Below are 26571 nucleotides of genomic sequence, written 5' to 3'. Positions count from 1 at the left end.
AAATGACATCAATTTCAATCATAAGCCATCCTTATGATACATTAAGTCCAATAAGTCCAATAATGTGATACATGCTGGCATTCTCCTTGATGTTCTCCTGTGATGGTATTTTTTATTATTGCTCACAAGTTACAGTTATAAATATCAATTGTGCTAGTTTTAATTTTTACACAATTTTTATGTCAGCAGTGGTGATACACACCAGTATGGCCAAACAATCCTACAGAACTGATTAGTTAGTCTCATCTGTGTTAAATAGTCTCCATATTTAATTTGGTATTTTCAATGTTACCCTTAGAGGTATCATTATCCTTCATTCTATAGAAGGAGATGTTGACTTTAAAGAAGTTCTGTAACTCACCAATGGTCATATTCTGTTATTTTTATCTGCTCTTTCTCCTATCCAAAAATTACAGTCTATAAGTTTAAGAAAGACATTCAGTGAATTTTCTGAAACTAGTTCTTAATGAATGGATTTATGAAATATTGCTTAAAACACTATAACAAGAATGAGTAATATTTAGAAGCTGAGGGGTAACTAATAACCAGCAAAGCTAAGTAAGTATAATTAGCTTTATATACAACATATGCTACATAGAATTAAAGTCTAAATATTATAGTTAGTCATTGCATTGCGTTTCTTTTTTTGCTTCATGTTGTCAACTAAGGGTTTTTTAGAACATTAAAAAGAATTAGAGGAGAAGTGATGTATCAAATGCTATACTGCTATCACCAGCTAGTGGTTGAGTTTCCACATTAGCCAAAATATAGAACTGAAAATATTAACATCATTCACCATTATTAGAATATGGTGATGCATTTTTTGATGGTAATACTAAGAATCGATCTAAAGAGCAATGTGAGTGGCCGACACAAAGGAAACGATCAACCAATCGTTGCCAGAGGGGAAAAGAGGAGCTGTAGCAAGGGATGGAAAAAAGGCAGCTCCATTGATACATCTATGGGTTATGTATCATATGTATATGAGAATTGAAAATTATGAAGCAAGTTAAATAAAGGAAGTGGGTGAAGTTATGATGGTATTTGTCTAAACTGACAGGAGACAAATATAAGGCAAGATCATGTGTAACACCAATGCTTTAGAGAAATGCAGCAGGAAAAGAGCCAGCAGAAAAGGACTATATCCACAGTTCCCTCTTTAAACAACCTACAGACTAGGCAGAGTAGTTAGGCAACTCCAAAGATAAACATAAGACAGAAATGGGGTATCCACAGAGAAATTCAAACAAAAAGCCATGGAGAAAAGTTAAGGGACAAGCATGAGCAGATATATAAGGTAAGAAAGAAGTCATCTTGTTAAAGAATGAGAGGATCTGATGTGGATACAAAGCAGTGTTACAGGAGATGTGTACTAGCATGTCAGAGAGGGTCATTCCTTGGAATGTTTTGTCTCTCAGACTGACCTCCCCACCTGAATTTCATAGGTATAGGAATGTAACAAAATTATGCTAATTTTAATCCATAGTTGAAAAATTGTATATGGGTTTGCATTTCCATATGATTAATTTTTCACTTTGGTGTTTGTTATTTATCCTTTCCTCCACACTGTAATAATATATTTATAATTTCTTCTACCCCAAACATTATTATTGTGAATTTCATTGTAGAGTAATTGAAATAATTTAAATTTTGAATATATAAAATATATGTATTAATAAAAATAAAGGTAGTGAATCTTTCTGATGAGTTTAAAACAACACAGTTAATGTATTTCAGAATACTGAAAATCTGCATGAGCAAAGCAAAAAATCATTCATTTATTCATTTTATTAATACATAATAACATGAGGAAAACATGAATTGATTTAAAGAATATTTTTCTTCAGGAATTTGTATTCCTATTCAAAGAGGGAATAGATAATGGTAAAATACAGTCAGAATTTTTATTTTATTTTAAATTATTATTTAAATGTGAAACCATGACTCTTTTGGTTCCCAGAATGTTACCTTACTGTGACACGAATGCAGTTCATAAGAAATTAAAACTAAGAAATGCAATTAGCTCTGTCTAACTTATTTTGAGTTATGCCTTTCAGAAATTTTGCCACTTAAATCTCAAAATGATTTTGTTCTTTTGGCCATGAGGGCTATACCAAAGTAAACAGATAATGTGTGTTTTTGCTCTTCTGGTTCTGCAAAATATTCTCCCCTTTGCATCTTAATGGCATTAATGTAGTTGGTTTATATGATGATGGTTTATGTGATGAATTTGGATTTACCTTAGCTTCAATCTGCTTAGTATCTGGATTCTGAAACAAAAATTTGATTTTGCTCTTGCCATCATCTGAAGAACCCTTAAGCTGAGAAAACTTATACCTCCAAAGTATAGCCTAAAGGGGGAAAAAAAGAAACATATTCAATTAATATCTACATTCAAACCAAGAAATAGTCCTCTTTTAAGTGGTAAAAGCTAATCATATTAAATTAGTACTATATCCCAGGATTAAAAAGTAATTAAAATATGTTTATCAAAGGCTATAACTTAGTATTCAATATATCTTTTAGTTTCCAGAAATAACTTCAGTACCCATGAAATAATTATTTCAAAAAATATATGCAAAGAAATCAATTTGAATATCCTGCTTTATATTACTATGAAATAAAAATAAGCTCACTTAAAGCATATGTCTATGTTACTGAATAAGCAAAAACACTTATTGTTTCTTTTTTCTATTAATAGAAGTGGTAAGGTGATTTTGAATTGATAATTCTATAGATATTCTGTAGTACTTTCTCTTAAAGCTCAAACTAATAATCTGTAGCTTTGTCAAGATAAAAGATCAGTCTTAGTAAATAATTATGACAAAAAATTTATATGGTATCCTCACGAGACTGAACCAGAGTAAGTATTTTACAGAACTAGCCCGGATGGGGGCTATAATATCTATAATATCTCAGTCAATAGGATTATTTGACTAAAAGCCATCTTCCAATATTGCAGGGGCAAGTTTAGATAGTATAAAATCTATGAAAGAACCAAACGTTAGTTACAACATGACCATACACTTACTGTTTGAATATATAGTGAGAAAAATTAAGAACCTGGTACAGAGAATTCTTATCACACAGCTTACTCTATTTTAATATCTCACATAATATGGTACATTGTCACAATTAATGAACCAATATTGGCACATTATTATTAACTAGAGTCCATTGTTTATGCATTTTTTCTTGTTTTAATCTAATGCCTTTTTCTGGTACAGGACTCTACACAGGATACTACATTACATTTATTCATTGTGTCTTCAGCTCTACTTGTCTGTGACAGTTTCTCAGATCCTTGTCAGACTGTCTTTGACAATTTGAGGAGTACTGGTTAAGTATTTTGCAGAATGCCCCCTACTGGAATTTGTCTGATGTATTTCTCATAACTAGATGGGCTAAAGATTTTTAGAAATGACATAAGACCCTATCATTTTTGACAATAATCCCAGTGTATATTTCTGAGAGGTTTCCATTTAAGATATGTTATTATAGTAGAGTGTGATGTATGTGTTTATCAAACTTCATCAGGTGGTCTTAACATGATTCAATAATTCATTTAAATAGAAAGCTATGTGAAAAAAAGCATGGTTTTACATATGAATTCCATTTTTTATATTGTTATTTACTAAAGTATTTAATAATATTTTGCATGTTTTCAACCTTTTAAAATTTATTACCATTTTTTTGTATTCTTATATATGGTCTATTCTGGAGAATGTTCCATGTGCACTTGAAAAAAAATGCATATTCTGTTCTGGTTGGGTGGAGTATTCTATGTATGTCTGTTAGATATAGTTAGTTATAGTTTTGTTCAGGTTCTATATTTCTTTATTGGTCTTCTGCCTGATTATTCATTCCATTATTGAAAGTGGAGTATCTAAACTTCCAACTATTATTATAGAATTGTCTATTTCTCCTTGCATGTGGATCCAGAGTTTAGCAAAGTCACTGCTTTGCTGCCTCAGCATCCTTTTAGTTTGGCCAAGTGGCCTATAGGACCTTAAACTGACATAAGCCCCCTTGTGCAAGTGGATGCCCTATATAGCAGTCACAGAGTCACAAACATAAGTTCCTGATAGGACTCCCCAACAGCCCTTCTGATCAATAGAATCCCTTGTCTCTCAGGGTCTGTATGCCTTGGGCACCACTTAGATAAGAACCCCATGCAGCTTACCAAAACCTTGCTCTTTGAGTATGAATTTTCCAGCCCAGCTTAGCTCAGGAACTCCCCAAGCACTCCACCCATGGATCCTTAAAAAGGCATGCACCCCAGGTCCTGTTTCACTGTCTGTACTGTGCTTTGACAACCCCATGTGGCTCCTCAAGGCATTTCATGTTCTTCCTCCAGGACCTGTGAGTAATAAACTCCTGTATTTCAATTTCTCTTGTGGTCTGTTATGGAACTGTGGCTCACCATCTGGCACCCTGTGCTTTACCTAACAAATGTTAATTTAACAAAGTCGTAACACTCCAATTATCTCAATGTTTAATATATTTTGGGGCCCTGATGCTTATAAGTTTATAACTGTTAAATTTTCTTTTTGAATTAATCCTTTTATCAATATATAATACTCTTCTTTGTCTCCTGTAACAGTAACATAAAATCTATTCTTTTTTTAAAGACTTATTTATTTCAGAGAGAGAGACAGAGATACAGATCGAGTAGGGGGAGGGGCAGAAGGAGAGAAGCAGACTCCCCAGTCAGCGTGTAGCATGATGTGGGGCTCCATCTCACAACCCTAAGATTATGACCCTGAGCCAAAATCAAGAGTCAGACACTTAACTGACTCAGCCATCCAGTTTCCCTGACATAAAATCTATTCTTATATTGGTTTAGCCACTGGCTCTCTTCTGGTTACTATTTGTACACATCGTTTTTATTTTTTTCTTTTCTTTTTTAAAGATTTTACTTATTTGACAGAGAGAGCACAAGCAGAGGGAGAGAGAGAAGCAGGCTCCCCGCTGAGCAAGGAGCCCGATGTGGGACTCGATCCTAGGACCCTGGGATCATGACCCAGGCCAAAGGAAGCCGCTTAATTGACTGAGCCATCCAGGCGTCCCATCACATCGTTTTTATTTTAACCCACTTGGGTCTTTAGATCTAAGTTAGCCTCTTGCAGACAGCATATATTTGTATCATGTTTTTTTTAATCTATTCTGTAAAAGAGAAAATGGCAGTTATTGCTTAATGATAACAGAGTTTCTGTCTGGGGTGATGACAGGTTTTGGAAACAGTGTGAATCAATTAATGCCACAAAATCATACCTTAAAAATGGCTAAAATGGGAAATTTTATATTATTTTAACACATTAGGAACAAAACTTTAAAAAAATCATTCTGGAAGCAATGTATCTCCAAAATCCACTCAAAGCAAATGCTAATTAAAAAGTTCACACTTTAGGGCGCCTGGGTGGCTCAGTTGGTTAGGCGACTGCCTTCGGCTCAGGTCATGATCCTGGAGTCCCTGGATCAAGTCCCGCATCGGGCTCCCTGCTCGGCAGGGAGTCTGCTTCTCCCTCTGGCCCTCCCCCCTCTCATGTGCTCTCTCTCATTCTCTCTCTCTCAAATAAATAAATAAAAAATCTTAAAAAAAAAGTTCACACTTTAAAAGGTATAATGAAATAATGAAATGGCAAAATCATAAATTCCTTAAAAATAAAGATGAGAAAATTATCAGTAATAATGACACATAATGCATTTATACAGAATATTCCTGACTCTTTATCTACTTATTCACCAAACATTTTTGAAATGGCTACCATATCTTAAGCATTTTTGCTAGATTTAGATAAAAAAGACACTGTCACCATCCCAAGGACATTAATTTCTGAACAAGTAAATGCTTTTGCTTTCATTCTTACTATGAGACTATACAATTTATAAAGAAGCAATATCCAATATTATAAATTGTCTAAAATGTTTCTTTAGATCTATTACTATACAGAATCTTCTAACAATACAATTTCATGGGACAATTAACTTTCTGGAAAAAAGAATACAAGTTAAACTTTAACTCACAACTTCCTCTAAATAAAATTCCTTATGTTTTAAAAAGTGAAATAATTTAAATAAGCCAAATTATAGGAAAACTACATAATGTAAGTGAATATTGAATAACTTTGAAAAGAAGGAGTTCTAGACTTGAGTAACAAAAAATTATATACTCATGTGTACAAGTAATGTATATTTATCAAAATGAAAAGCAATAAACTTAGTGACATACAGGCTATATGGTATAGTGTAAGGACAATTCTAAACATATAATAAATAAAAAGGCAAATAATATTATAGAGAAGTCATTCAAAAAAGTAGAAAAACAATTATTATTTTTAATAAATATAAGAGCATGTTCAATTTCACTAGAAATAGTGTAATAATATTAAAATGACAGCTTTGCCAAACGTTTAGTAAAGATCACTGAAAATTATAATAACTAAAGCTAGCAAGTTTATTTTGAAACAAATATTTGCAGAAAATTGTTAGCAATAGTGTGAATTCTTTAGGATAATAATTTTAATATATATTTTAAGCCTTAAAAATGTTCATACTATTTGATCCAGAAATTCCATTTCTAAATATTAACTAAGGAAATATGATATATGAAAAAACAAAAGAAAGTGTTAAATACATTATTAGTAAATATCAAAAATGGAAATTCTGAACATTTTGCTTAAAATAATGCTCATGAGAATCATATATTTACATAGAAAAATGCAAATATTATAATGTAAGGAAGAACATAAGGACATGAAATTAGATGAGATAACCATGTTAAAACTAAGGAGCTTGTAAAAGGCTGGAAGGAAAATGTCTGCAAAATATAGCATCTTATGTAGCTCAGGTACTGACATTAACTTACTCTGTGGTTTTGAATAAGAAATTTTATTTTTAGCTTGCTAAACTGTAAAACTAAAGGCTCTCACATTCTCAAATTATAATTAAAATTTTGAAATAATATTTCATATGTAGTCATTATAGTGTAAAACTGGAATTTACTATTTCAACTAGATGACTTTTCAAGGTGTAAAACAGACTTTAAAAGCTCATTATTTTAAATAAAGAGTAACAACAAAGTTACTCTGGCTAAAGAAGGCATATTAGAAACATATGAAGGAGGTTTGGAAACTTTTGGGAATATGAAGAATGAATCTTTGGCTGTGAGTGGGAAACTCCAAAGATGAATAATGTAGTTGATGAATCTAATAATGATTGACTGAAAGATTTGTCAGTTAAGAGGTAATGATACAAAATTAATATCATAACAACTTTGGTGACGGATGGTAGCTAGATTTATCATGGTAATCACTCCTTAACATATATGAATGTTGAATCACTATGTTGTACACCTAAAACTAATATAATATTGTATGTCAACTGCACTTCGACAACAACAAAAAAGTAAATCAGTAGCAAAACAAAGCGTGCACTTAACACACTTATCGTGATATCTGGAAAATAGTATTCAATAAATGTTTGCAAGTATTAAAACAAACAAAAGTTAATGCAGTATACTAGGGAGAGTTAGAACAGGCTTGATAAGCTGTGTGAATTGGTAATTCTCACATAAATTCATTAAGGCCAATTTGGAGGAATCTGAATCTGAAAGTATTACCAGTAAAAGTTTCACAGGTCTAAAAAAGGACTTAATTCAAGAACTCTTCAGCAATCCTATTTCTTATGCCAATATTTTGCTTTTAAGATTCTGATAAACATCATGGCAACTATGTTAATATTAATGATGAAAAAGAGGAGTAGACACCACTGTATTTTATAACATGTTATTTATATATTGCTATGGTGAATACAATGGTAAGTTCCTTGTAGCCAGCTCTGAAGTGGACCGAAATGGGATTGGTGTTGGTGAGATATGTATGGAGAGTTGGATTATTTGTAGTTATTTAACAGACTTTGATGTTCTTAGGAATAAGGTGATAGTGAAGAGTGACAGAAACAGGTGTTCTTTGCCTCAAGAGCTTTCCAATCAGGATAGAAAGTAAGCCAAGATGCAGTAATAAGTTCTCTATAAAATACATGCAGAATTTTTTTTTAAAAAGTGAGCTTGCATGATGCCACAATAAAACTTAAAAAGTATGCGAAATTTTGGTCTCCATTTTTTATTCTGATATATGTATATATAAACATATATATGCCACACACACACACACACACGTATACCGCACACAGTGGTATAATCACTAGATGCCAACATGGAATGAGATGAGGAGGATTATAAAGATCAGAAATCCCTCCTCCCTGATCACCTATCTTTGGTGCCCTCTTCCCCATATACTGATCTAATTTCCATTACCAGTAAGATATTAAGATCTTTTTCCCTATTATAATGCATTTATCTCAGGAAAGGTAATGCATTTTTTTGGCAATGTACTGAAATAAAAATAAATTCTGATCTTAGAACCTTAAGTATTGAAATGTAATCCAAACTTTAGACCTTACTTATAAGCCACATGACCTTGAGCAAGATTGCAAGATTCTTAATTAATTAGAGCCTGAGTACATTCTTTTGTAAATTAAAAGTAGTGATACTTAACTATCCTACTTTAAAATGTTACTGTGAAAATGGATGAGATGGTGATGAAAATTGCTTTGAAAATAGTAGGAAGCTTTTTCCTATTAGTTAAAATTAGTTTAGTAGAGTTCTTCCAATAGAACAGTAGAATATGTCAAATCTGATGTGAGAAGGCCCCTGAACACAAGTAGCAATAATAGTGATGATTCTGGGAGAATATAGAAGTAGAAGTGAGAACGTGCAGAAGACAAAGACTGCTTTCTGGACCTGTCTGTAGTCTTCTATGAAAAAAAATATATATTTAGTTTTAAAACTAAAAATTTATTTGATCTTAAACATAAGTCATAAAATACATTGCATTTTGAGAATACATGTCCCAGTAAATGTCATAACGATTTCTCATTGCTATGAATGATATATTGCATAGACTCCTGGTTCTAGGTTATACCATGTCTGGAAAACATCCTCCCTCGTCATCTGCTCCTACAACTTCCTTGTATTTCTTCCTTTTTCAGCATAAAGTTTTAGCATGTAATGCCCCCAAATTCAGAGCAAAAAGGGTAATGAATAGTAGAAGAATAACGTAGAACTAGGAGGGACAGGGAGAATGTTTGATTGTGAGTGCAAAGACATATTTGCATATTTCAGAGACATATTTATTCATTAATTTATTCATTTATATAAAATCTTTTAAATGGAAATATTTATTGTCATGCTGCTTAATTCTTCCATCCGACCCTGCCCCCTTAGGATGTGATGCAGCCCTGTCCATAGATCCACACTCAACAGAGAAAACCAAGCTTATCTTTGCACCACCCTCCTTTACAGAGTCCCGTTATATTGAAATACTGGCTGAGATGGGACTATCACACCAGAATATTTTCCTGGTCAGCACAAATGGAACATGCAAAGTCCTTGCTGATAAAGTTAAGTGCAGTTGGACCAGGAGTGCTAAAGACAGCTGTTTCTTCAGGTGTCATGAGGTAAGGAGAGAAGTATTCATTATTTCCATGTCCATGAGCCAGTTGGTGTACCACAGTGCATGCTGCAACTTGTCTCCTGGTATCCAAGAAGAATAAAACTGTCAGGAAATTTGTCAGAGGGGTCAGTGGGAAGCAGGAAATTCTAGATGGTATATACATGAAAGATGTGCAGGAAAAAGAGGATAAGTGGGAATTCTGTGGGGTTTCTAGACATCAATCTGAATAGATATAGGTCTTGTGTATTGTATGATTGAAATTCTTCCCTCAACTCATTTCATAGCTGGTCCATTCTCATCATCTAGATCTCACTAGAAATATCAATGCCTCAAAAAGCTTTTTCTCTTCAAACTATTAAAAGGCCTTTTTGAGGTCTTCTGTTTCTCTATACCTTGTTCATTTCCTTCCCAGACAAAACTGTAGTCTGTGATCATTCTGTTCTCTCTACAATGCAAAGAAAGCTTCAAGTCTACAAGTAGTTGGTCTGATTAGCTCATCAGTGCATCCCTTGCCCTTAACAGAGTAGCTGGTATACAGTTGACACAATGAACCTAACTTTTGTGAAACACGTGCATCAAAACAGAATAAATATTAAAGAAGAAAAAATATTCCTTCTCCTCCCTATTATGTGGTTATCATGTTATTGGAAAGGTGGGGAAAACATACTAAAATGAGAACTTTATTAAAAAACTGGAATATCCAACTTTCAAGCAGGCAACTCTCTAACAACCAGTAGGCAATAAAATCTCTGGATGTGGCTAGCCCATGGTCTCTGTCTTCTCTAGATAACTTTAACCAAAGGGCCCTGTTTGGGGTTGGAAAATTCTTGCCACCAGTAGTAAGCTTAATTTGTTGAACTTGATGGAAATCAAGTACAAAATGAGTAAGAAAAACAAAACAAAACAAAACAAAACAAAAAATATTAGTAATATATAAAGACATTTCTGAACATTTTTAAAATGTGGAATTTGATCCAAAGACTTCATTATAAATAATCACAGATTAGATTTTCACTTGCCCAAGTCTTTCCATGGATGACTGCTTCTACTTGTTCCTGGAGAAAAGGAGGTTGAACATAGTCAAGTACAGTTGGTGAGTGAGGTTCATTAGCACAATAATGTTTGAGGACATTTTTAGAAATGAAACTCATTTAACTTAGTTTAACCAGGTAGTTTTTCCCATGGAATACACTTCAAAAAACAATAAAAATTGTACTATAAAATAAAATATTTAATGCAACAAGGTATCTGAAATACCTTGTTGATTTATTAAAACATTTGTTTCTTTTTGGTAGTCAAAAATAGTGTTTAACTCAAGGGGCGCCTGGGTGGCTCAGTTGGTTACGCGACTGCCTTCGGCTCAGGTCATGCTCCTGGAGTCCCTGGATCGAGTCCTGCATCGGGCTCCTGCTTGGCAGGGAGTCTGCTTCGCCCTCTGACCCTATCCCCTCTCATGTGTTCTTTCTCTCTCATTCTCTCTCTCTCAAATAAATAAAATCTTTAAGAAAAAAACACCAGTGTTTAACTCAACATATTCTTTGATTATATGGAATGATAAATATAGTGTATGTGGCATTTTGAAGATGCGTTTAAATATATTTAAGTGCCTAAAAGCTGCAAATAAAGTTATCTATATGTATGAAGAAAGAACAACACAATGAATCACAGCATTTTCAATACTGTAGTGATAATAAAGTCATTGAAGATAGCCAAAACAAAAACAAACAGTAAGGAAATAAACAGTTAAAGCTTATTGACCAAAGTGTTTTTTCAATTAAAGATTATGACAAAAAGTGTGCAAAGGAATCATTTGCCTCTGTCCTACTTTTTATAATTAATACATTTTATTTAAAACAACACAGGCAAACATAAATGCTAAAAAACCTCTGGTTCAATGTCATTTAGGGTTTAAAACTTAAGGTCATCATTCTTAAACCAGAGTGTAATCCTTATAAAATGTGCCTACAAAAGATGATTGAAGGTGAAATGTTGAACTATTATCAAGCAGAATATCTCATATGAAGATAAGGAGGCACATAGCATTAAGTCATTTGATGGGTGAACACATGTACAGATCATAAGTAATTTAAAAATACTTTGTGCCTGGGAAGCATTCTGTGTGTCTGTTGTTGTCCATCAATGGACGTCTTATTACAATAAACAGCATTGTTCTAGGTAGGCCTTTTCATGCCTGCAAGAGTGATGCAATAGCCAGAGTATTTCTATTTTCCAGATAATACAATTAAAGAAATAGCACACACATTCATAATATCTCACAGCTAATAAGTGGGAATCAAACCTAAGTACATCATTCTCCATGGTTCATATTTTTGCTTTTATTCCAAGCTGCATCTTTGATTTGCTGTAATTCTTTACCTAATTAAAAAAAATCACAGACCCATTTACTGAGCATGATCAGTTATAAAAGAACTTTCATTGCAAATGCTTGACTCCTTTCTTAAAGTAGAGGAAAGATCCAGAGTCCCATTTAGTATAAGACACTAAACCCAGGAAAGTAATTTACTGATTATTCCCAAACCTAATGTGTTCAGAGTCATTGTTTCTTCTTTATAATATGTTGCTATTTTAAGCTCCCCCACACACACAAGTCAAAAGCTTTCCATAAACTATGCATTTGTTTAAGACCCATTGCTAGAATTGGCTTAAAGTTTGAGAATCTTAGTGATCTAGGGAACATTTTACATTTCTGTAATCCCTCAAAAAACGGGATTCAAACCTGGATATAACTAAGCGACTCGGGTTAGTATAGCATCAAGTTTGTATAGCATCAAGAATGTCTTAGGTGCAGACTATTCAAAGGTATAAGTCATTAATTACATATAAATGGAAAATGAAGATACGCATATGATAATGAAAAACTGGCATGTTGAACAAAAAAAGACAAAATCTCAAAAACAAACTTTCTCAGTTTTCTTCTTTCACTATTTGCAAGCCTCAATTTTTCATGCCTCACAGAAAAATTCCTCTTGAAAAGAAATGGAAACAACCTCTAAGCGTCATGTCATCTAACTTATAAGAAATAGACACAGGATATTTTACAACACAGGGGGCAAAAACACCAGAAAGAACAATCTATATGTATTACAACTTATTACATAGATCATGTTAATAATTACAACAAAAAAATGTTTTGAAGCCATTTTCACTCTTCCTATAACACCAAACACCTGGTACTTGGCATTTAACTCATGTTTGCCCAGCAATAACTACAAATACATTCTTCTTTTCCTTGCAAATTACCTTGATGGGTCTTCTAGTTAAGCAGTAAATCAAACTTTCCACTCAGCCTTATTTCCATTTGGCATCATCCTTCAACTTTCGCAAGAAGCCCGAGTATATGTATCACCTCTTGCCTTCCTTCCATCCACCCTCCCACATCCTGAAATTAATTTACACAAATTTTAGTGTTCTAGAAGTGGCTCTTTTTCCTTCTCTTTTTTGTGGGTGGGCTAGGAGTCATATTTGGTGGAAAACCAAAAGAAACTCTTTTTAAAATTATTTTTCTTTACACATCTTTATACTTCTCATTTGTTCTACATTTGTGTAAAATTTATCCTAATTAAATATGTCTTTGGGCCTAATTTGCATCTTTACTTCCACTCTATACTAATTTTAAAATTTTGTAAGTTTGAACAGTGATGATAGAGGGATAAAAATAGCAATATCAAAAGATCACTGAATTAGATGAAAGCTTATGGCTTTCACTTATTTCCTTAGGTGGTATCATATTCATCAATATATTCATTACTAGTCATTGAATTAATTCTGTGTCTTTGAACTGTGCTTGAGTCTGGATCAGAGATTAGAGTTAATATCTCCACCAGACTTAATTGTAATACATTTTGATAAGTGCTATGCTGGGGTGTGCCTACAGGAAATGATGCTAAATTGCAGGCAGAAACAAGAACATAAGGCTTCTATATATGATAACAAATATTGTCTTAAAGGCAGTAGGAAGCCACCAAAGTAATTTAACAAGAGAAACTGAAGACTTGTCTGAATTTACATTTTAGAAGTATCATTAATCTAGCAATGGTGTGAAAGATGGACCAGAGAGGGATGCAATTCTATGTCTTTATAATGCTTTGGCTTCTTGCCACAGTATCTGAAAGTACCCAGTTCCAGATCTGTCTTTTTTATTAAACTGTAGACTTCTTGAAAGGAGGGACTGTATTCATTTTTGTATTCCTCATGATCAGTGGTCATGGCAGAGTTAATGCATAAAAAGAGTGTGTTCAACAAATAAATCGAAAAGGACTATTTTGATGGTAATGCAAAAGCCCAAATGGGAAGAGATTACCCAGGTTAGTTAGCAAACACCTTGAAGATTTATTTAGGAGGAGTTGTGGAGGAAGAGACAGGAGTATAGAAGACAATTCAAACTTCTTTTGATGACTAAGATAGGAATGAAAAGGAATCAGACCAAAATGGACACACTGTGTTGAGATGTTTTTAACATGCAGCCTTAGAGATCAAGATGCATATCTGAGCTTTAGTTAATAGAACAGAAATTCATTATCATCAGGCCAGCTGCCTAAATTAAAGACTGGCTGGAACAGCCCAGTCAAGCTCAGAGTTATATATCAGACATATTTCATTTAAATTTATTCCCTTCAAATTGACTCTGCATATAGGGATCTATGTATATCTATTTCTATCTCATATATGGAATATTCAAAGAGGAATATACCTACTTTCACTTTAAGAATTTATTTGGAATAACAGAACTAAAAAAATTTAAAACCCAGCGAAAGTATTTTAAAACTCAGATTTTGTGAGTTATTTTGTAATAGCTGGAAGTCATCAGTCTAGCAAGTTGATGTACACAAAGTACTTTTTTAATCATACCTACATAAAATTTTTCAAAAGAATAATCAAAATATATGTGAGAAAGGATTCACTAACATGTTTCCACATACTACTGGACATAGTATGGCTATTTGTTATTATTAACATACTAATTTTATTTTGAGAAACCTTACATGTCATGTGCATAATAAGAATGGGCAAGAAAATTTGGTTTTGTTGGTATAAATTTCTCAGATCCTTAGGGTTTTGTTTTAGTTTAGTTTATTGTTGCTTTTTTTTCCTGGCAACATGACAGAATTCAGCCATGCTTTTAGTTCATATTACCAATCCTCTATACAAATGAACTCTTTTCTAGTTATTTCTTTTTAACATATGCACACACAGTTAGTTGCCAGCTCAATGGATAGTAATAATTCTAGAGAGAAAAAAAGAAAGGAGTTTCCTGAGATGCTATATCCAAGACCATGTGCCTGTGTAATGTGATAAGCCTTGACTGTTTCATCTCCTGGTTGTCTGCAGGCTTTTCCACTGATAGAGATGAAGCATGTTATTAAAAAACTGCTAAATTAATACATAAGTATCTGCATATCTTTATTTTTGAGGCAGCACCATTCTTCACATTAACTAATTTGATTTCTAAAATTTAATTATGAACGTTATTGGTATGAATCAATCATTTATTCTTTTTCTCCCTGAACATAATAAAAAAACCCCAAATTTCAAAGAAATTTGTATTTCTAGAAAGTGATAGTTTACTTTTTATAAAAATTGTATTAAGTTTTTTATCTTAATTCCTATAGTTTGTTTTTGACTCAATTGTAAAAGACATCACTTGCGAAACTATTGCATTCATTAAATTAGCAATATAATGAATTACCTTAGCATGCGTAATCTTTCTTTTTGCATTGAAACATTTCGATTTAGGTAAAATATCCATACAATATTGCAAGCAGTTGAAGAGAGGCTGAATTACTCAAGCTTAGTGAGGGCATATGTAAATCTAATGTTTAAATGGATCTACATAGGATGGGATGTATAGGGGATCCCAGCTAGAGCCTAAATTTTATTTACCCAATGAATTTGGAATAATTTCATATCTCGGTGGGTTGGTGAATGAAGCCGGCCTACCAGAAATTTGTCTGTATTAGAGACCAAGAAGTCTCTCAGGATAGAAGTCATTCTGACGTGGGTAAACAGTTACACAGCATTGCATAGTTTAGGGAAAAGCTATCAGAACTGTACCTTGGCATTTTAAGTTCCAAGTATACGTTGGCTATTTATAGTGTGTGCCAGATCTTTACTGTGAAGACCAAGGCTCCTTCTTGTTTGGTGCCTGACTACTTTTGACCACTGCTCCCCTCTCATTCTCCTGCTCCTGCCACACTGAACCTGTCAGTCATCTCATATATCAGAGTGTTCACACATGCCGCTCCATCTGCCTCTACTGTGTTCCTTGTTAGCCCCTCATGACCTGTCGACTTTCAGGTGAAATGTAAATTTCTCCAGGTACCACCCATGGGCCCTTAACCTACCTTATATGCTTCCATGCTACTCTGAACTCCTTTTGCTGAGAACCATTAAACTTATGATTATATGCTTTATGTCTGTCTTCTCCACTGGGCGCCATGAAAACAAAGACCTTCATGAAAGCACAGATTCACAAGAACTGGAATGTGGCGGACATATATGTTGATTGATTGATCCAAAATTCTAGAAAACACAGTGCCATTGTGACATTTTGAGAATGGCAGCACAGTAGCAAGGCATTGTTGGTGCTGTTGCCTTGCAGTGGGCAGAACTACCCAGCCGTGTGGGAGAAATAGAAGTATCCACCTCTTACGAAGGCTCACCTTGTTCCACTCTCTGTGCAACACTCTCCATATACATTTTATTTAAATTTTACAATAATCTCATGAAAAAGATGTCATTTGCATATCTATTTTAGAGGTGAAGAAAGTAGGCTACAGCAGCTATGTGATTTGCAAAGGTCCTGCATGTGTTAAAGGTAAAAGGCAGCTAATTGATGAGTTCTGGGGAATTTGAAATAGAAAGGGGAACACATGATGAATTCCTGGGATTAGATGAAAAGACAGGATCTGTGGTTGAGACAAAACCCACTGAAAGATGGGCTGGTCGGAAGTAATACTTAAGGACTTCAGAATCTGTATTTGACAATTTATTATGTTTTTATTTTTCAAAAAGCTATCTTTTAAATTTTAGAATAATGCTGCAAGATAGTCACACAGCTATTATTATTCCACTTATTATGTGATAGTTGCAGAGGTTAATACATTATATTAGCAAAAAATTTCATAAAAACCAAAACTGATGATTGAAGGAAAGGCAATCTAAGATACAGTGAGAAAAGTTTTAAGGCAGATATTTTTAATAATGAAAAGAATAATCCAGAAAAAATAAAATATATCAAAAGCCCCAGAAAGAAATTAAAATTTTAAATTTTAAAAGGGTGAGGAAGAGGGGGAAAAAAGATAGAAAATGGAAAAAGTAAGAAGTATATAAAGCATATTAGCCAAAGAATTTTTACTCCTACCTGCTTTTGTTCTTTATATACTTTGAATTATAAATACAGGCAATAAAGTATGTGTTAGCTTCCACGTTACTTTATAATGTCTTTATGTTCCAAGAAATGAATGAAAAAATCTAGGATTTTATTATTTTGTTGCATCTGGCTAATATACAGGCATGAAAACTTGGGTTAATACCTCTCTTTTGAACATTTACTTTAGGGCTATCTTTGAAATGCTTGAGGGTTAAAAAAAATTACCTGATGGATTGTTTCCCTAAATGTCTGAGTTTGTTTTGCAATAAATGCAATGTTCTTCATTCTCCTAAAAGCAAAGAAAAAATAATTTATCTGAAGAATGTAAAAATTCCATAAGATAGAATTTGATGTTTTTGTCCATGTTTGGGGGCCATAAGTTACACAACTAGAGAAGCAAAATGATTGAAAAATATTGTTAAAAGGAAAAATGCCAAGGTTTACATGAATATTGTTTTCCTACATAATAACATATGTATATTTAAGATTTCTACTTATGGGGGCACCTGGGTGGCTCAGTTGGTTAAGCGACTGCCTTCAGCTCAGGTCGTGATCCTGGAGTCCCGGGATCAAGTCCCACATCGGGCTCCCTGCTCAGCGGGGGGTCTGCTTTTCCCTCTGACCCTCTTCCCTCTCATGCTCTCTGTCTCTCATTCTCTCTCCCTCAAATAAATAAATAAAATCTTTAAAAAATAAAAATAAAAATAAAAGATTTCTACTTATGTAGGAGATATTTCAAGAAAACATTCATTTTTAATAATTTCAAGCTTTCCTTTTGGGCTTTTAATATGTGCCTTTGATATGAAATAGTTAAAATATTATAGAAAAAAATAGCAAAAAGACTCTTGAAAATGAAAAGTATAAATAGAGGTCATTTCAACTTCCTTTCAAATTTTACCTAGAAACACTGTACAAATCAGTGTCTACTTAAAGGTATAAATGGATTACATAGATTAAGATACTTCAGGAATCAATATGTTAACAATGAATTTAATTCTGAAGCACAGTTCTTTGGGAGGAGAAAGTTTTATACAGAACATCTCGAAACCAAGAAAGAAGTTATTTCAGTTAGGGTGACATTGTATTTTATGGCACAGAATATAAGTTCCTAAAATGCAGGTCATCATGCACACGCATGAGTTTTATAAATTTCCTCCAGATAATGTTTCCAAACTATAATCAATTAAAGTTAGTAATGAGTACAAGAAGGAAACATAAATCATTATAGTAGTTTCTAACATATGACAGAGCTAATTCTTAAACATGTTACCTTTTTCACTTAATAATTTATTATCTGCATAGATCTGTTAACCAATCATGATTTCAAAAATATTTTTAATGTGCTGTGTGTTAGTATTGGCTCTTACATATCCTGAAGTAGAGAAGCCTTTTAAGTATATTATCCTAGAATTTCTCAAATTCAACTATTAAAACATTTTTTTAAAAAACCATCAGACAGTAACAATTTTGGGGAACCAATGGTTTCAGAGACTCTGTCAGGAAAACAGTAATATGAGTAATACTTATACTTCCCACAAGGTGTAAGAGTCAGGATTTATGGTATCCCACACATTGCATTTGACATTTACATAGGATGAACAGTCTTTGGGTTCTAATTATAGCCAACGGAGACTTTGAAGTTGGCTTATCCCCTGGGCTGCAGCATAAGGAGTGTAGGGGAGTTCTAAGGTGTGATCTGATGCCTTCATCCTCATTTTAACCATTAGAACTCAGGTGTTATCTGTTTGATACATATAAAAGGAACCTTCCCTCATTTTTTTTTTATTTTTATAAAATTTCGTGTTTAAAACGAAAAGTTTGAAAGGTGTTCTTCTTTATTATCAAGGAGAAACATAAATTATTTCCATTTATGGCCCTTCATTTAGTCTTGCTTCCATCCAATCAATGCAATCTGTATACCTCCACTAGAGTGACCTTTCCACAGTATAAATCAGATTTAGGTCAAACATGCACTGGACCATAATCCAGGAGACCAGTTTTTCACCCCCCAGCATCTTCTACATTTCCTTCCTTATAATTTAGCTTCCATGATATTGAACATCTCTTACTTCTGTTCATACACTGATCATTTTCACCCTCAATTTGAAACAGTGTCTCTGGGTGATAGATGCCCACAGGAAGGCCAATTTTGAGAATGCAGAACCCAGGCTTTCCCCAGGTTTTCTCCATCTCAGTCATCCACTGTTCTACTGGATTTATGCTGCCAAACACATTTCTGATTATTTTCTTCCTATGTCTCATACCCTTCAAAGGTTCTTCTGTTCTTAGGATCAGATGCAATTCTTTACTAGGATCCCTTTCATAATCTGGCTCTTGGCTACCCACAAACTTGATCTCTCATCTTGTCTGACCTCAAATTCAGTGTTCTCCTTACTTACAGATATTTGTCTGGATAATCTTATCCTTGGTGTCTCAATTTCCAGGAAACCTTCCTTGAGTACCCAAGATTGATATATATATATCCCTCCTGTATCTTTCAATAGAAAGCAAGTATTCATTAACTATTTATTTACAAATGTGACTGCTGCAATCTCTGTTTATATCGGAAATCTATTAATAGATATAATTAATGCATATATGAATGATTAAAGGGATATAATGGCAACAAATCTATACTTTTAGCTATGGGAATTATATTAGTACTGCAACATCATACTGTGACATATTAGCGAGAAAACTTTTTCTAACACTGAAAAGGCTACATTTTAATAAGGATGAAGATTACAAAGAACAAGCTGAACTGTTATATGGCAATAAACTTCTATGATGGAATCTCCCCAGTGACACTAAGGGAAACAGAAGAAAGTATTACCTCCTGCTAGGTTGCCAATGTAAACTGAAGTGTGGATAATGCAGTGCTATTTAGTGTGTCTTGTACTGTCTAGAAAATTCAGGGAAATAGTTTTCCCTGAGGACTTTCATGCACAAAGGACAAGTAATGAGAACTAGCTTGACATTCCCAGATCTGCTTCCAAACCTGTAGCAGTCTAGTGTAAACTAAGGTCACGGAGACTCTATTCCCTACCACAAGTCTCTGATCTGATCTTCTAATTTATTTTTTCATTATTGTTTATTTTATTTTTAAAAATATATTGTAAGAAATGACAAACATGGTTGTTTGTTTGTTTGTTTTAAGGCAGCAATTCTCCCCATTGCTGATGTACTAACAGTGAAGAACTTGCTTTAAATGGAGCTCAGTTAAGCACTCAGTACACTTCCTCCCCTTTCCTGGAATCTATACTTTATCATAAGACCTTTGGTTTGCTTCCACAGTCACTTCAAAGCTGGAGGGCCTGATCAAGATGCAGAGCAGACAGACAAAATGTGAACAGCTAAAGGGTATCAGTAGTATTGCTGTATGGACTTCCCGAACCCAAACACTTAAAGAATCTGCTGGACATATATTTTTAAGGATTCTTTCCACATGCATATCAAGTAAAGAAAATAACAATATTATTTAATTGTCTTAATAAAATGTTGGAACAAAACATGTTTTAATTTATATATTACAATTACCTTTTTTTTTCTTTTTTTCTTTTCTGTATTTAAAAATAACTTTTGGGCTCATTCAATGGAGTAAGGCCACCTTCTTGTGGTATAGCCAGCTCAGTGGTTTGCCCAGGACTCTTCTGGTGCATATCTGTTGTCCTGACATAATTATTAATAGTTTCCTATTACTGTGCAAGTGTCACAGTTTTAGTGATGAATACTCTGTTCATCATAAGCAGACAAGCTCTTTCCTTCCCTCCCACTTCTCAAATGGCCTTGAAGTTAGGAACTTCCAGTAACAGAAAATGGGAAGATGGTGATTACCATTGGCTTTTTCTGCATCAAGCTTGTACTGACTAAAATCTCATTCTTGCTAAATGATATGCCCTAGATGGCATCATAAGCATTTGCTTACAGTCTCCTGAGTACTCATTCCTTCCTAGCACACTCAGGCAAGAATACCTCAACATGTCATACAGAATGTCCACATCTGGATTTTCTCCCTTACCACACAAAGAGATGAAACAGGACCCTGACATTGATTTAGATTATACTATCCTTAAAAGAAATCTTAAATTCAGGCATTCAGAAATGTGTTCAGATGAATTTTATTTCTTTCTTCTCATTTACGAGGTATGATTCTTTCTTCTTCATGTGATAGTTTGGTGACAATCATAGCTATAACACTTTCTTTATAAAATCACACTTTAACTTTTTTATAACCACTTTATTTTTAAAGTTGTTTATTACATTAATTTAATAATTATGAAATTGAGTAACAATTAAATTGGTAAATGTGTTTATTTAATACTCAGGAGCCTATCTGAATTGAATGGATATTTTATTCAAAAGAAAGTCTTTGGTCGTAGGAAAAGCTATGGCAATATCATTGGAGAGTGAGCAAAAGAGCCACAGCACTGGAAATTCCATATTTAGATAAATATTCTTTTGGCATTATGCAAAGGCAATGAGCTGGACCGTCAAATCAATCTGACCAGCATATGTGTGCTATTTAATTTCACTCAAAATTAAAAAAAATTGGCCATCCTTAAATAATGTGAGCTTTTGTGTGACAATCTTGATTTCTGGGTCATGAAAAATCCTAAGATCTCAGACACCAACCCACATTGTACTTGGCTGGGAGCTGCAGGACTGTACGATGGACTCCTATCTTTCCCAAGATCCAAAACCTCTCACCTTCTGCACACTGCCTTTCTTACACATTTATATCACTATCTTGTTTTATCTGTATTTGTTTTTGAAAATTCTGTACAATGCTTAATTTTTAGGTAAGATATAAGTTTCCCAGTAAAGGATTACTCATTAATCTTTAAAATTAGTAGGAATGAATATATGGGTTTATTTCTTAGGCCATACTTTGATAAAGGAAAAATTGGAGTGGATCTGAGGAATAGATTGTGTCATGGGAAGGAAAAGAATGTCCTCCATGGGGGCCAGAGCCCCAAGTCAGAAAATGCAGCAGTGACTCCAGTACTGGGAGATTATTGGTGGGTGAGGGGTCAGTTGTGTTTTAAGGTTTTTTAGATATTACTAACTGAGAAGATTCCTTTCATCATTCAATATACATCACTCTCAGAGGAAGATCCTTTGTGGAAAAGGCACCCAATCGGATAGTACAAGACCTTACCAGGCCAAGTAAGGGCTAACAAGGGTTATAGTCCCTGAATAGAAATTCTAAACCCCAAATTCTTCCATACTATGACTCTAACATATTACCTATAAAACTAAACTCTAAAAAATGTTTTCCTTATTTGGATATTGGAGTTACTGATGCAGAAAAATAATAAAAAACACTTTGTTTAAAAAACTTGTGTTTGGAGAAAAAAAAATTTCCCTTAAGAGACTAAACCTTTAGTAAAAGAGAATATATATATAAAATATATTATGCACATATTATAAATGTATAATGTTTATATATTATACATATATGTATAAAGTATAATGCATATATATTATGCATACATATTCACTTTATACAGTTATAATGTTTTGTGGAAACATTTGTTTTATTAAAATTCAAACTTTTGTTTTTCTATAAACAGAATAAAGCATGATTTATCTTCTATTAACAAAAATGAGGATCTTAAATTTGATACATGATAACCAATTAAAATACTGACAGGAGTTAGAAGTTATTTCAGTCATTCTTAAATTACAGTGTCTGCAGCACATTTCTCATAGCTGACCTGAACACATTACCTTTGTTGCAGCATCAAAGCAGATAAATCCTGTGCTAAAGTCAATCGTGAGTCCCATTAGATGACTTTCTAGCACACATGCATATGTCTTGCACTAGATAGAACAGAAAACACTGTTACTTTTCATGTGATTGAACCAATATCAATAGCCAACATTTATCAAAAACTGTTGTGACAGCTCCATAATAAGTTGTTTACACAATAGGTAACTTAATACCAGCAATAATTGTATAAGAAACATAGTATTATTGACATCTTAATGTTAATAAAGCAAGCCGAATATTTTTTCACCTGCCAAGGGGTATGCAGGACCACATTTCCAATCCTGCTCCATGTGAACTTGTCTTTACCTTGTGCTATACTGACACTCTTTGCTATGTTGGCAATAAAACTGGTATAAACATGTTTAAGTTTAGGCAAAAGTATGTTACATTGTTACATTCTATAGCTAAATATCATTGCATTTTCATTAAAACAAAAGTGAATTATTGAAGGTTAAGATATTACTTCAATTCTTGGCATATCAATTTCATGGATATTATTAAAAGAGAACTCTCAGGCACACAAACACAGATCCAGTAACCAAGGCAAAGAATATAAGAACATCTTTACCTTAAGAGTCTGTCATATAATGTTCATCCATGTGGTACAAGTTATATCCCAAAGACATTTACCACTTGCTTATTATTTGTATAAACCTACTGATTCTTCAAAAATCAACAATGACTTTTCACACTGAGATCAGGTTAAATTATATTTTACTTATATAAATATTTTGGAAAAACTACTAAAATAGAAATACTAAAATTTAACAATAACAAATATGAAATAAAAACTCAGGACTTATATGGCACATGATGCATATTTATGTCCACAGGCCATTTTTTTGCATTTAATTGCAAACTACTGAGATATTCAAATGAGGAAAAATACGCATAAATCACAAACAAGGAGGGAGAAAGGGAAGAAGAGAAAGAGATAAACTGATCTTAAGCATTTTTTCAATACTAATTATTACATCATATTTGTTTTATAATACTGTATATAAAAGTACATTAAGTGAATCACATTCTGACTATAATGATGGCTAAATGCATCAAGTTGCCTTCACCAAAAACTATACTCATGGCTTTAAGCCCAATTTGCATAGAAAAGTTATAACCATGCCCAATTATTCCTTTGAAGTCAAGTTTTCAAAAACCAGCTCAGAAAACAAACTTAATGAGCTATTAAGTTCAGTTTTGGGTGTAATTTTATTTGTTTAATGCATGGGCATCTTCCATGTTTGTATCCACCCATCATTAATTTATTAAAACTACTGTCAATATTAAGAAATGTTCAAGGCTATCTCATTCCCTCTAATTTAGACATAATTGTTTGTTGTTCTCAGTTACTATTTAAAAGAATACATTGGATGAAAACACCTTCAGCACAGAACATTAAAATCTATCTCATTAAATTCAGAATTACAAATGAAACTCATTCATCAATAATCATTAAATTGAAACAGATATGATATAGAGACTCACTGAAGTTTAATTCTATAATTTATAATCTTTTAATAAACATATATGATGACTATACTTAATATATGTTTTAATATTATATTTGATTTTTTTTTTATTTGGCTGCACTTTATTGGCCGTTCTTGGAAGGAGTAGTGTAATAAGAATAAACCCTATGTGATTTTTGTGTGTGTGTGTTTTTTCTTTATTTTTTTTTAAATTTTATTATGTTATGTTAATCACCATACATTACATCATTAGTTTTTGATATAGCATTCCATGATTCATTTTTTGCATATAACACCCAGTGCTCCATTCAGTATGTGCCCTCTTTAATACCCAACACCAGGCTAACCCATCCTCCTACCCTCCTCCCCTCTAGAACCCTCAGTTGATTTGTTTCCTTTCTCTGTTTATTTTATAATAAAAATTGAATTATAGTTAGAAAAAAGCAAAAAATTACACTTTTTAGGGACAACTTGAAACATTTTGAAAGATTTTTGCACAATTATATGTTATTACACAACATTTGAAGACATATCACACATAAAATACTTTTTAATATGTCCTTTTGGATGATAACTAAATGTCTGTAGCTGAATTAAACACATATGAGTTTCAAATAATAATAATAATTAAAGAAAATAAATTTTATAAATTATACGCTTTTTCATTAAAAGTCCTATTTTAAAAGAGCTATATTTATTCAAATTGAATTATTGTAAGGTAAAAAAAAATTAAATTGTCTACCCTTTACCAGTATTATTTACTTACTCTGGGAAATTTTTCAGAAACAGGACAAATAAAGATACCAAAAGTACTATAAATGAATTAGGCCCAATACAGGTACTTTGAATGTTGATATGTTGTAAGATTTTAGTCATATAAATTGTCATCTTCCTGTTTCAATATTCACTACATTTTCCAAATTTTAAGGTGTTAATTTAAATGACAATGTAGAATGTTTAGAAATACCTGCTCTGAATGGATAACCTCTTAATTAAATATGTAGATATTTATATCAACATTAAGTACATCAGAGATCCAAAAATATGTAAGTAGATAAATAGATTAGAAGCTAAAAGTGTTAGGGTGCAATCCCATGACTGAAAACCAATTTCAAAGTTAAAAAAAATTATTTAATTCATTGATTTGTATTAGACAATTCATTAATTTTCTATCTTTCTGCCTATTTCACAAAGGGACATATGTTCCTTTTTTATTGTATTTCTTTATCAACTTTAATGCTAGTGGAAATATTGAGAACACAGAAGAAAAAAGAAAAACAGAAGGATGTAAATATATTCACATCCTTGAATTCTGAAAATAACACCACCAAGGTGTTGTCATTGATTATTATTTCTGATGCAGTAAGCAAAGAGAAACTATAAGATGTATAAAACAACCAAAAGCTAACAAAACATTAAATATTTTACTTTTCACTTGCTACACACATCTTAAATAAGTATTAAGTATTATGAGATAGTCCAAAGAAATGCATTGAACATCAGCTTAGAGAATATGAAGCCCAGACTCAAAAAACAAAACAAAACAAAACAAAAAAAAAAGGTTTTAAATTACATCAGAACAACATAATATTATCTCATTTCTAAACATCAGGAGACTTAAAAGGAAATCTTAAATTGAGAACAACAGATAGATATCTCTATGTAGTTAGTTACAAGTGAAGTGTGATCTTCTAAGAAATTATAATTGGGAAAATTTAAAGATAGCAATATAAATAACAAAAATGTCATCTCCTATTCAACTAACATATTTTAGTGCTTAAAATGGTCTTGGATGTTGATATTTGGAAAAAAATTATATTGAAGATGTTATTCATCTTTCCATTTTAGATATTAAACTATTTATTGAATTGGGATTCTATACAGCTAAGTTATTGAAACAATATTCCTCAGTTACATTAACATTTTAAGATATATGAAGATCAGCAGAGCTATTATGAAGTGTCAATTGAGCAATGAAACAAGTGAAATTTGAGTCTTCGCCCTGTCTTTTTCCCCTGATTTAAATGTCATACTGGTGCAAACTGATATGTTCAATATAGAAGGTTATAGTCAGAAATAAAGGAAATAAATATATGTTACACATCAGTTCAACAGATTGAAAAAATACACATTCAAGTCTCCTATTATAGCCAAGCATTCCAGGAGAGTCAGTGCTATATTATCATCATCATATGTTTGTTTTTTGAAATTAAGTGTTCATGTGTCTACTTAGGTCCTGGCTCTACAAATCCATTTACATGTGACAAGTGCATCACAACTGTTCAATTTTGCCATCAGTCTCTGTCAGACGTCAGCCACAGAACCAACGTTTGGGAGCCTCATCTATTCCATGGTCCCATGAAGAGACTGAAGGTTCTATGAAGTTTGACTTACATATAACTTCACACTTAAGAAATAAAACTT

The 26571-nt window shown here is 32.8% G+C and overlaps 1 protein-coding gene across 1 annotated transcript in view; it reads right to left on the bottom strand.

Annotated features, from left to right (window-relative positions):
• Positions 1–692: 692 nt before the first annotated feature.
• Positions 693–26571, bottom strand: part of SNTG1 (syntrophin gamma 1) — a 703456-nt gene continuing 677577 nt past the window's right edge. The window contains exons 13-15 of the mRNA XM_081816797.1: positions 22636–22728; positions 2241–2351; positions 693–773 (exon numbers count right to left, since the gene is read on the bottom strand). Of these exons, the coding sequence (XP_081672923.1) occupies positions 693–773; positions 2241–2351; positions 22636–22728 (285 nt within the window). The remainder of the gene's footprint in view (positions 774–2240; positions 2352–22635; positions 22729–26571) is intronic.

This window comes from Leptonychotes weddellii, chromosome 4 (genome assembly GCF_054177405.1).
Source record: "Leptonychotes weddellii isolate Sample4059 chromosome 4, ASM5417740v2, whole genome shotgun sequence".
NCBI classification, from domain to species: domain Eukaryota; kingdom Metazoa; phylum Chordata; class Mammalia; order Carnivora; family Phocidae; genus Leptonychotes; species Leptonychotes weddellii.
Note: the sequence above shows the minus strand (reverse complement) of the source record. Positions and strands in the feature narration are given on the sequence as shown.